The 12,920-nt window shown below is 51.0% G+C and overlaps 2 protein-coding genes across 2 annotated transcripts; one reads left to right on the plus strand and one right to left on the minus strand.

Annotated features, from left to right (window-relative positions):
* Positions 1-327: 327 nt before the first annotated feature.
* BDV14DRAFT_203408 (DHHC family palmitoyltransferase) lies at positions 328-2,177 on the minus strand (the record flags this gene model as incomplete). Its single annotated transcript, XM_073774277.1, has 5 exons — positions 328-1,192; positions 1,253-1,293; positions 1,341-1,464; positions 1,512-2,016; positions 2,066-2,177. The coding sequence occupies 5 exons, from the start codon at positions 2,175-2,177 to the stop codon at positions 328-330; spliced, it is 1,647 nt and encodes a 548-aa protein (XP_073624767.1).
* A 1,363-nt stretch (positions 2,178-3,540) lies between these two features.
* BDV14DRAFT_179686 (uncharacterized protein) lies at positions 3,541-5,119 on the plus strand. Its single transcript, XM_073769796.1, has one exon. The coding sequence runs from the start codon at positions 4,246-4,248 to the stop codon at positions 4,528-4,530; it is 285 nt and encodes a 94-aa protein (XP_073624768.1). The 5' UTR covers positions 3,541-4,245; the 3' UTR covers positions 4,531-5,119.
* Positions 5,120-12,920: the final 7,801 nt, after the last annotated feature.

Here is a 12,920-nt window from a genome sequence, read left to right on the forward strand (position 1 = left end):
GGGACGTAGACTACGAAGATATGGCCCTACGACTGAGGCGGATGTTCTAGAACGTTTCGGAAGGAGTCTCAATGTGCCCATGGAAGTCATGTGGGAACATGCATATTGATGTAATTATGAAAAGGCTATGCAATAAGGGCTGTCCAGAGTAACGCTGAGACCAACACTCGGTGCCAAGACAAATATCTATAGAATCGAAACGCTAAGCGCCAAGAAACCAGGCCAAATCCCACCTATCCATTCCAAGGTGCGAAACAAGACGAGACAAAATAACAGAGTCTATGAAACTCAGTGATAGTAATTGATTAGGTAATGGCCGTTAATGGTTTAATGGTGATGATGCTGCGAGTGTCGTCGATGGTGCTTATGCTTATGCGCATGTGCGTGTTTCGAGTGCGAGCCAGACCTGGACCTAGACGCCGACAGCCCATTTGCATGGCCATGGCCATCTGCATCTGGTGCATGTGTATTAGACTCTGCATCCAGATCATGGTCATGATTACCCGCCCCCGGCGCAACGTGAGCGTGGGGGTAAGGATCGCCAGGAGGAGGAAGATGATTACAATTAATATTTCCCGCCCCCAGCCCCGGCCCCGGCCCCAGGACGGACTCCATTTCCGACCCCGACCCCGACCGTGATTCAAGCCCTGCCTCTCTCCTTAGCCGTGACACCAAGGGACCCATGGCGAACTCGCTTTCGCGGCTGGTGTGGTCTGCGCAGGGGCCGAGTTTGAGCGGGAGGAACCAGTCTAGGATTGAGTGGCCCATGACCTGCTTGATGTTGAGGATTGGGTCGCCGAGGTCGAAGGGGTTTTCGCCGGGTGTTGTTTGGAGGATGGCGAAGGTGTGGCGGTCTGAAGGGGGGACTGTGTTTGTTGGTTGTGGTGCTTGTTGTGGTGGAGGAGGTGGTTGTTGTTGTTGTTGTTGTTGGTTGTCCGTTCCTGGACTGGGGTTTGTCGACATGGGTGATGGGGGTGGTGGGATAGCGGGGAGCGGGTAGGTTATTGTGGTGAATGTTGGGGCCCAGCCTGAGTTGGGATGGAGTCGGGATAGAATGTGGTTTGGGACTCGGATTGCGAGAGTCCATACTGCGGAGCGCCGGTTGAGGTTCTCGATTGTTGTTAGGTTCATGGCGGCCAGTTGGAGGGAGCTGAGGGTCATTCCAAAAGTAAATAGGCCAAAAAATCCGCTCCTGTTGTTATTTAGTGTTGGAGTCGGCGAGAATGCTTCCGAGATAATTAGCAGAACTTACAGTCCAATGCCGATTGCCCAATGGGGGTTGACGTCGCCGGTCTGGAAGTTTAGTCTGGCACCGAGTAAGATAGAGGGATGCAACTCACATCTTTACGCAGCTCGGCCGTGAAGATAGCGCATACGATTAATACAAAGGCGCAGAATACTGCGGTATAGAAAACAAACTGAATAAAAAACTTGAACGACTTCTCAGACACCACACCTCCAACCCTGAAGCAGTCAGACAAGCCGTTCAACAATGTCAAGGATTTACTCACCAAGGACAAAAATGATCCATCTTCTGCACACACCGGTCTACCTCCCGGCAATGATGCGTTCTATCAGGCTTATAGTGGCAGCACTTCGAACAATATAATGGTCTTCCGTCCGGCTGGCAGACAAAGACGTCTTTCTTATAGAAATTCTCCAACCCGTCCGTGTCCCAAGGAAGCACCATGGGCTCCGCATTATAGTCCAAGCCCCTTTCAGCATCCGCCGTAGGTTTATCGGATATTTCGTCTCGTCTCGAACTGTGGTGGCTCTTTCTCTTCCGTCGCGGGCGGTCCAGCGAGTGTGGTGATCGCGACTTGGTAGATTGTTTCTCCGCTTCAAGCGCGGGGGATTTGGCGAGGAGATCGGGGTTCCATATCACCATGTATAATAGTCGAGCGTAGGTCATTAAGACGATGATTAAGAGGACGTAGAAGACGGCGAGAATCGCGGCGCCGGCGCCAACGCGACTGGGACGGCCATACTCCGGGAGCGGATCGATTAGATAGTCAACTGTCGCGCGTTAGTTAGAGAAGTGTCGCACGGATGCGGTAAGACATACTGCACAATGGCTTTGTAATCGCATAGCAAGCATAGATGATAACCCCGAGCAGAACCGCCGGAATGATTCTAGCTACGGCCAGAGTGATGTACCGATCTGGTTGCCTGGCCATTGCAGGTTAACTGGATGCCGGGGGGAGAGGCGGCTCCGCATTGAGGGATCATAAAAGAGGTAGCCTGTAGCATATATTCGCATACGTATACATAGTCAAGTCGCGATAGAAGCTATGTACAGAGGTAGACAAGGCCGTAGTGGGATATTGACGCTGACGTCGGAATCGCATCCGAGCCAGAATCTTGGAGGAGGCGCATGCAAACAGTGCAAACCACCCGTGATGATAGCGATAGCAGGACGGGGTTCTGGAACTGGTCGGCCCGCTGCGTTGCTCCGTTCCCCAGTCTCTCCGTCTTCCATTCTCTCCGATCCCCATTGCCCAACCGTGAGGTCATTGAACGAGGATGCATCTCAGACCGTATTCTAGGCACCACGGAATTGCAGACAACCCGTGACTGTGCACTGGTGACGCAGATCTGCTCGATCTAATGGCGTCGCCTGGATGGATTCGATGGATCGCAGTCGGGTCCCCGCGATAGGTACCCCCGAGCGCATCCAGCATCACATTACATTCTGAGACATCTTTCGTATCTCCATGACCGATGACGATTTCTATACCGGATGTTAGGCACGAATTTTGCTGCCTCTCTACCGGTTCAGGCCGTCAACCCGGGCTCTACGATCGGTGTAGACGATATCACGAGCATGACGACGAACCTACTCTAGTCTCCGGGACGGTAACAGGGCAAATCTGGGCGCGTGCGCGATTTTGCAGGATGAACTAGGGGGATGTTCCGGGGTGAGGCTACAAGCGCAAGACCCGGGCGATCAGGTTAATAAGGACGGATAATATTGACACCCTGGCGAGAGGGAACAGACCAGTGAACCGAGGCGGTGGTTGTTGGGACTTTGTGAGACTGGCACCTGCAGTTCCTAGCTTGGTGATCTTCGTTGCCGCAGAATGCAGTTGGAGGTCGGAGTATGTACGCAGCAGAGCAGAGTACCTGATTTCTGATACTGAGCAGTCGCACAGAGAACCAACACTGGCACTGCAGAACTGCAAGCAAGAATAGAATAGTTAGTCGCAGAGAAGATCAATTAGTCAGATCTCTGTTGTAAAGTGTCATAGTCGAGTCCTCGAGGCAGAGATGACCCAGGCAACAAGGGTCGGTGCCTGTTAGATTACGAAGCGGAGCACAGAGTACGGCGCACCTCGACCCAGCCTGCCAATCAGCTGCACCCAGTGAGGAACAGATGATCGAGGTACGAGAGAGTGCGACAAGAGAATAATAATAATGATCTCCACCAGCACGTTTTCAGCAGGGCTTGAGAGAGAAGTGGATCCGAGGCAGTGAGAAAGTGGTGCCTGCGCAGAGTGATCCTTAGGCAGAGCGATCCCGCAACAAGCGCTACAGCTCCCGCGACAACTGCAGCTGTAAACCTCCCTCAAGCTGACGGTGACACGGCCAGTAACGCGGTTTCAGACTCGCGCGTTAATTTTTGTCGATTATTTTTGTATTTTCTATATTTTCTATATTTTCTGAACTAACGGTCTCAGCTGTTTGCACCAGGGGCCGGCCAGCAAAGCGGAGCCCTCGAGGGCCGGGCAAAGGGCCAAAGGCAGAGGGCGTGAGCTCAAAGCCTCGTCTGCCTGTCTGCCTCGAAACACCCAGGCTGACTCAACAGCTATGCTAGCTTGCTAGACAGGACCACCGTATTGACTCAATGGCCTTCTGCAGACTCCTTTGGCGCGAATCAGGCGCCGTTCTCCTTCTGTCGCTTTCGATCCAGGCCTACCATAGATCGGTGCTGTCAGAGGGTGAAGACGCTGGGTAATCCACATTGTGGCTCAGGCAGAGCCTTAGGGCGTTCTTTGCCTGGCTCTGCCTGGAAGGTAATAAGATACTGTGATTCATATTCGTGTCTACATCTCTCTTCTAACTACTTAAACCTCCTGTTGTCCTGCCTTCCTCGGCTTCATTCCCATTCACACTTCACTGTCTACAACTACTCAAGCATACAAGCAAACAACCACCTTCCTATCCACTACTATATACTTTGCTGTATCTGTCAAACGACGACTGCATACATCTACAAGACCAACCTCAACCTCAACAACCACCGCAATGCCTTATTCATACAACGTCCCCTCGCAGACTCTCGAGAGCTACCAGCCTCTCCCCGCCGCCCTCGACATGGAAACCTCTTTGGTTGAGCACATCCCCTGCTCCCCGCGACACCATCATAGCCACGGCCACGGCCTGAATGGAAGCCACCGACCGAACTACTACAGCAGCGCTCACATGTGGGTTTGCTGCGGCTGCGGTGACGGCCCAAAACTATACAGCAACCAGACTGTCTGCGTGATATGCAGCCATTCCGCTTGCAGCTACTGCGAAGGTGTGAAATAAATGCCAAACGGCTATGAAGCAAGGCTGCGACAGGGATCCCAAAACAACCAAGAGCGGATCCCAATCAGCAGCTTGCAGATCACGACCTGTCTACGCGAACTTGGATTGACGATTGGCTTATTACTATTGGATTTCGGAGCGACTTTGGGAACGACTATCAGCATGGCATAGAGCGCGGGTTCGGCTACTATATTCTGGAGATTCACCAGACAGATCGATTCTTGTTTGGCGTTTTGCATATACACGGGCTTGTATATCAGTTTGCTGGGATTTTTGTTTGACTTTTCCTCTCTACTTGGGCTGCGATATACAATATAAGTGAGGGAGCTGGCTTTCTCACGACGATATGAGCGATCTACAATTACCAATACAACTACAACTACGACGAGAATACTCTGTTCGCATAGAAGGGTGGAGTTTGGGTACTACTGGGTTCAGTTTTTGTCTTTCGATTTTTTGTTTCTGTTTCTGCTTTCTTTTTTCTTTGACCAAGATAATTGCTTTTCTCTTCATGTTGAGTGTCTCGGGAATTTGACCATCTGGTTAGTTTAGCAGTTGCAGTTGCATTATATCAATCCACTATTTTTATCGACCAAGTCGAGTCAACCTTGTAGCTAAACGAAGGTCCCTACCAAAACCGTAGAATGGGCGGCCTAACTCTTCACCCCATTCACCCACAAAGAAAATAATAAATTCAAAATTAAACAATTAAACAATTAAAAGAAACATCCAATTGAACCACCAACAAACCAGAACTCTCACAGAAAATAATCTGCACACGCAACATCGCCATCAACGGCAGCCAAACCCATTCCTGATTCGAGAGGCTAAGCAGCGCTGTAACGAACGGTGGCCCGCAACTTCAGCCGCATGTCTTGTCCCTGGCTGGATGTGGAGTACTCGTATGCAGCATCCCCCTGCCTCAGGCAAGGCCAGCTGGCAGTGCTAAGTGCTAACGTGCTTGGATTTGGAACGTTTCCAAGTCCCAAGTCCCAGCAGGGTGGGTTGCACTATCGTATCGGGTTTCCGGCGTAGGGTGGTTTACTGCGCTAGGGGGTTAGAACGGGGTAGGTTCAGCTTGCCTTGTCGGTGATGGGGATTAGAGAATGGATTTTGGGGACTGGGATTGGAGGTTCATGTTGTTAGTTTGTTCTAGGATGCATGTCAGGGCTATGGAACCTGATTTACCTGATTACCTGAGTGATGATGGGGATGTCGAGTGGGTCTAGTCTGTTCACGGCCACGAGCCACAGCTCACGATCACCAGGGAAGGATGGAATCATGAAAGGGAAGGTAAAGTAAAATTCCCCGAGTAGTCTACTGTCTCAGTCTCCAGAGTTGTTGCTGCCAGTATCCGCCCGGGCCAACCTGAGTTCCAGTGTAGTTTGAGCCCAGTTAGTCATAGTCCCGTCCGCCAACACCGCCGATTCACTATACAACGCTCCCACCCGCCATACAAAAAAAGCGGTGTTTGAGCCTTTTGGACCCTTCTTCCCACGCAGCTGGGCGTTCTCAGCTCCGGCTGCTTCTAATTCTACTGCCCACTACACTACGTACCCCATACACTATCCTAATCGGCTACGCTTCGCCTACTTGCTCCCTACTCCCTACCTTACGCCTACGGTTACGGACGGCTCGGATTCCGTTTGTGCATGTCCCGATAGCGAATTAGATGGTGGTTCATCGCTATCCATGACGCTGATGACACAGACCTGACTGTTGATGGACCTCGTTCTTGGTCATGCATTCCTCAGGATCCATGCATTGACTCATTCTTGTCCGGGCTTGTTCTTGAGGCTGATGAGGGGCTGTGTTAGAGTGTCATGTCATGTCATCTGGATTGACCTGATTCAGATCAAGTTGAGGCTTGGAAATTCCGATTTGTTTCGAGTTTTGACTTTTTTTTTTTTTTTGATGTCGCGATGAAGCTCTGCTGCGCGTGGTTGAGGCTATTCGGCCAGCTGCACTGCAGGCTGCAGGTGCCCCTCCAGCCTGGACTCTGAACTCTGCAAGACTGCGACTGGCAGCAAGCGCGGGACAAGCGAATGACTTCAGTACTTTTGTCCCAGTCGCGGTCCCAATGCGGTAAAGCGTCGATGATCGGCTCCCCAGGCCTTCTCAAGTTCCCAAGGACAAACCACAAGCCACACTCCCTTCTTCTTCTTCTTCTTCAAGGTTTCTATCTTGGTCTCCCGCCCGTACGACTAACTGGAATCTCTCGTATCGCACCGTCTCCAATTCTATTTCTATTTCCATCGCCGTCTAGATTGACAAGCAGAAGCGATGCAAGGGCTAAATCCCGCTCTGCCAATGTGTGACAGTCTCGTGCCGAGCCTGAGCCTTGACGTCTTCTAATATTAGCACCGCTAATCGACTAGCGAGCAGCAGATCGCGCTTAAGATTCATGCTGGGGCCGGGGCCGAAAGACCGTTCACTTTCCTTGCTCTGTTACGAATTTAGATTGCGAGGGTAGACTGCAGAATGGCCTGGACGATCGAGAATCGATGTCGATATCAAGTTAGGTCGGTCATACCAACAGTCCAGTTTCGATTCCAACACCTTCAGCCCTGTGACCTGTTGCACGGCACTGCACTGCACTCTGCAGAACACAATACACGCAAGGGCTCGACTAATTCTACCTTGTTGAGCAACACGAAATCGCAAACATTGAGCCTCGCCAGGATTGAAATGCCCAGCTAAACGACAGGGTAAAATAGGGTCTGGAGTCTGTTCTCTGTCCGACAATGCAACTGTGGCGGGCGTATATACCTATCTAGGACATATGGCGCGCTCTGTACACCCAACAGACACTTTGCTTTACGGAACCTTCTATTCGCTCAAGTTCAGCGCCATACCTCAACCCTGTCAGCTGACCAGGATTGACCGGGCCGATCCAGCTCAGTTGAAAACCGAGTTGATGCTTCGCACTTCTCGGCTCTCACACTTCTCAGCAGTGTCCGCGTATCGACACGATATCCAAGAATACTATGGCGAAGAAATCAGCCTTTGTTTTTTTGCTTAGAAGTGCAAGGCTTGACCACGCGGCCGTGCCGTACCGTCGCGCCGGCAATTCGGCGTCCCATCTTACGACGGGTACCACTACGACACCATGTACTCCGTGCACGACACTATGCAGAGCAGATCGCTGCAGGATCACATCAGAAGATGGAGATGATGACCCGGTCGATCATCGGCATTTGAGTATGGGTATCTCTCCGTCCCGGAATTGAGAAGTTGGGTTGGATTGGTAAGCTTTGTCAGACTCGAAGCCACAGAGCCACAGGGCCACGGAGCCACTGAAAGACTAGCGAGTAGCGAGCAGGTATACTCCGTAGTGAGGGCCCGGGTCCGGAGCGAGGCTAATCTCGCCGTGGCTGAGATTATGCCGCGGCGTTTGATCCTGCAACTGCGTTAGGGGTCTGTTTCAGATGCGCGCTTGTAGACGAGTCTCAAGTCCTCCAGCTATATTGGTAGTTTTGCCTGATTCTGGGATTAGGCACGGAGTCCATTCTGTATACCTTCTCCTAGGACATGCAGTCATACCCGTCCGGGCAAAGCCTTGTCTTCTTGATGCAATTTTCAGAGGACACATACGTGCACTATCACCCCAGCTAACCAAATCTCCCCATGTCTGCTAGTGAGCCGACAATATATTGCGTACTCACGATAGCAGCTTCTACCTATACATCCCAGTCTTTGAATGGTTCCTGTTGAGGCCAAAGAGGACCTGATAGAGCAAAGCACAGTCACCCTACGGAGGATATAATTCAGGCCACTGTTCCAATCGCTCCTCCCTCGACAAGGTAGACCCGTAAGGAAAGAGCGACTGCGACCCGAAGACTTCATAGGGAAGGGACAGCCTGTGGAGAGAGTTGTTGGGGAAGGCCAACCGTCGTCGCTCCTGCCCAGTGTTGGTCGTTCCTTCCTTGAGAGCCAGATCACTACGTGCATTCACGCAAGGAAGGAGCAACTGCGTGTTGTACCCCCACAAGGCAGGAACGACCTACAGAGGAGCTGAATGAGGAAGGCACGACCTTAGGCCGGGCCGGGGTACCCCCTTCCTTTAATGGACCCGCCGTTAGTTGCTCCTTCCTTGACTGGCTAAACAAGCCGGGAAAGAGCCAACGCTCACGAGGCAGGAGCGACCTACACCGTCAAGAACCGGATACGGAAGGTGCAGAAAGGCGTAGCCACTCCTTCTGTACCTGATTCTACCTTACCCTGTTGGCACAGATGGAACATCACCTATCTCTCTGCCAGGCTTCCCTAAGCACTTACTTTTCGCTCTTGATTGTATGCACACATGGTGTGATGGAAAAAACGGTGTCTCCTCTGCCTGATGAGGCAAATTCATGCCACAACTCACAGGCATAACTACATCAAGATAAAGTATCAGACTAACGACCCGTATCCAACGCATCGGGCCAGACCTTTGCTGCCTGGTAGGTATCCAAGTACCTATGTAACAAGGGAGCTCCAGTTGCCGAGGTATGTTACCGGGGTGCTTGCTATTATTCATGATGCCTGGACAACGCGGCAGAGAAGAAGATAGCTGTTACCTGGCGTAGCCTACCTTGGGTAGGTACCTGCCCATAGGGTTATACGAGACAATCGATGTACGTACCCAGGAGCCCATGGATATCGCGCATCTGATCTTCAGCTTCAATCTCATTCTGTCCAGCTTCAGCTTCGACCCTATAGGTAGCCACAACAACCAGACAGATTCATTTCGATGGTCCATATTACACGAAATATGCCTTGGGTATCTGCGTGAAATTCGCCTACACTAGCCACAGCACCATACACGTGCCCTTGAAAGTAAATATTCGTCATCACCAGGCACACTCCTCTACTTCATTCAAGAGTCAAGAATCAAGATTATGCTCCAGCTCTAGCACAATGATCGACAACTAGCTAGGCTAAGCCACAGCGCTTTGAGCTCCCTCCTTCCCAAGTTCTCTACGTACATCCATCCGACTTCGTATTCCACCCCACCTCGAGGCTAGTTTCTAGATTCGTGAAAATGGAAGTCTCAGCCACAACCAACACAAGCTTACACAGTACGACACTCCTACTGGCTGATTGGAATGGGCGTTATGCCCTGATCTACCTAGTAAAGTCAAATAAAAGTTTAAAAGAAGTTAATGAATATGCTGATGTAAGAGCTAGAAGGCTGGCTGTGCAGTGTAGTGTAGTGTAATTCAGCGCAGTGCTGTACAGATGGTAAGAGTGACTGAGGCGTGACTGTGGCTCAGTAAAATCAAGTAAATGGCAGTTTAGCCCTACATACCAACTGACATAGTGCTACAAAGTACGTACCTAAAGTCCTAGACGTGACTCAGTGTGGGGTACATCGCAGCCTCATTCTGCAGGCTGGTCCAACCTAACCTGACCTAACCTCGCTCAGATCATGTCATGTGTTGCCTGCTTGCCGGCGTGCCTACCTTCCTTTATAACTGCAGGGCAAGATTGCCCGTCTCCACTGTCTACGTACATCGCTCGTTATGCTGCAGTCTCCCTCCTTAGCTAGGCCCTTGTCTCGGTTTCCCTCGGCACACCGCAACCCAGGCATCAGTATGTCTATGCGTATGAGTATGAGTCATTAAGTTTGCTCAGTAAGTACCATGTATGAATCATTATTTGAAACTTGTTTCTATCTATGCCCGCAGAATATCGCTATGCATGATGACGAAGATGAAGATAAAGGAAATCAGGCAATCTCGTCCAGCAAGATGCACAAGCGAAAGAGCAAGGGGGGGGGGAGAACTCTAGCTCTAGATCAGATCCGTATGCACAAAGCAAACGCCAGGTCATGTCCAGATACATATGGTGAGGAAACAAGAAAACCAGAAAACCGGAAGAGAAAACAGTATATGCCGCCCAAACGCAATCAAGTCAAGACGAAACAAGATCAAAAACTCACATAGCCTGAAAAAAATCAAAAGAATTCAGAAATGGAATTAGAAACGCATAGAGAAAAGCAAAGCAAAACAAACGCGCAGCGCAGCGCAATGCATCAACCTTGACGAGGACCAAAACCAGAGAGATAGAATGCCGAGATTAGATGTGTGTAGGTGAGTTAAACGCAAGACGAAGAAACGGCGAGACTGGAACTCGGGGACCGAAGAAAAGTGCAAATGGAAGGGGGCAGTCAAATGTAGAAGAACGCCATCGAGTCGACACAAGTGGTTCTATCTCGAAGACGAGCTTGTATATTGCAGAGACGCACGGAGAGACGGTTGGAGTTATTGCATTGGAGTGTTGGGGGCATCGACTCAATGCGTGCGGTCGTCACGATCAAGCAGGTCCGCAGGACCAACATTTGTCGTGACTGCAAATGGGACATCTGGTCGGAGTGAAAGCGGGATTTACTGGGTTTCCGCACCCACAGCACTTCCACCAGCCCGTCATGTCAGGTCTTCTCGTGTAGTCAACCAGCATGCCAGTCGTTGTTGCGGGAGCGGACATGTTATTCTCCATTGAGCACATTCTGACAGAGATGGAATGATTTGAATTATGGATTGGATAGAGAGTTGGGAGTATTCAGAAGGTAGCTATTGAATGCACTTGGTAACAATATGCTTTTAGGAATGGAAATTGAAGTCTTGAGTAGTGTAGTTAGAGAATACAGGGTTGCCACCTCTCCTTCTTATAACGGTTTCTCCCTTCAAAAGTGAAGCGGTTAACCCTCAGATTCACCTTGCTCAGCATAAGGCACACACAGGCTACACAGGGTTTAGGACTCGGTGAGGGAAGCAACGGAAGCACCTTGAAAATCCACTCGCGCGTCAAAGGGCATGGACTTACCAGGTCGTAAGGCGTGTAGGGCGTCTAGGTAGCGAGTCGAAGGCATCTCGGTTCCCAGGTGACTCCAATCTAGAGCTTTCAAGCTTCAGGCAGATTGCTAGCGGGTCCTCAGTCATGCTGCAACAAGCGCGTATGTGGCTGAGCTTCCAATACAGAAGGGTTTGTGGGCTACCACTATTAGGGCAAATGACCCTCGGCAACTCCGGTACAACCCTGGAAGACCAGAATGATGTCCAGCGGTTGTCCAACGACATGCCTAGACAGATTACCAAGCAAAGATTTCCTCTGCCTCTGGGACAAAGGCAGCATATTCGAGAGAGCGACTGGTCAGAGCAGTAGGCGGACAGGGTGAAGGAGCTGGTGCCTGAAGCATCCTTGGCGAGATGCTGTCGGCCTCAAAATCCCGCAGCGGAGTGTCACATTTATTACTTTCACCCAGACGACTGCGCATTGAGCCCTGCGGGTCGCGCTTTGGAACACAAATCGGCGTAGGTCGACGGGAACGACATCGAACGAGACGGGAATAACGACGTCATATCGCCGTTGAGAAGTGAAGCGAGCGGGCGAGCGTGTAACGGCTGCCCCCGGGTGTTCTCAAGCAACGCGAACACTTGGGGTTATCTGTTATGGGCGACCAATATTGAGTACATTTTCCAGGCTTTGAAGCAGCGGGGCGTTAAGCCTAAACAGGGCTGATCCCTTTTACCAACAACGAACAATGGCCTCGGGAAAGGGCATAGATCGACGACCCTGGAGGGACCAGGGGCTGAATCGATGACTCAGTACTTCATTGAAAGAAAGCGATGTCCGTCCAGAAGAATCCGACGATTTGTCCGACGTCTTGCCCTTACCGTATCCAGCAACGATGATGCCTCAAACGTTTGATCACGTGACGATATTCGACCTCGAAATGGGGACCACGACACACTCGAAGGCAAAAGGGCGAGGCAGAAAGGTGAAGTGGAGTGTGCCTTGGGGCTCAATGAAGTCGATGATTGGCATCATGAAGGTGAAGCCCAGAGACCGGAGGTCGCCGATGGGTCACGATACTTTTACCCATTCTCTTGTTTAACACATCACGCACGACGTTCAAAGAAAGGAAGCGATGACTCGACTTATTGCACCCTATTTTCAGCCTCACGCATTAATGCAGGTCCACCGGCTCTGCAGTTGGAATGACGAGTTGCAGACTCGCCAGAAGTACTTAGAGTTGCATGTGAAAGCATGACGCTTGAAAAAGACTGGCTTGTTTGACTTCACGCCGAGTGTCAACTCCAAGGGCATTGGCCGGAGTAAGCGATGATCGTGAGCCTGCCGGTGGCGACCGAGGAAAGACAAAAGAGGCTAGAGGAACCCCATGATCTCCAGAGGACTCGGAGAGGAAGATCCGAGTGGTTGGAGCAGAGGAGTTAGTCTGGGTCGGGCGTGAGGGTGGAGGAGGATGAAGAGAAGCAATTGAGTTGTCGAAGGGGAGAAGACAGAAGTGGTTGTAGTGGGAAGTTGGGAACTGGTTCAGCGCGGGGAAGTGGTAACGTGATCCAAGGTCGCTCGTCCGTCATCCCGTGGTTCCTTTGTTTATTCTT

Source organism: Aspergillus stella-maris, assembly GCF_047715825.1.
Source record: "Aspergillus stella-maris strain CBS 113639 unplaced genomic scaffold BDV14scaffold_59, whole genome shotgun sequence".
NCBI classification, from domain to species: domain Eukaryota; kingdom Fungi; phylum Ascomycota; class Eurotiomycetes; order Eurotiales; family Aspergillaceae; genus Aspergillus; species Aspergillus stella-maris.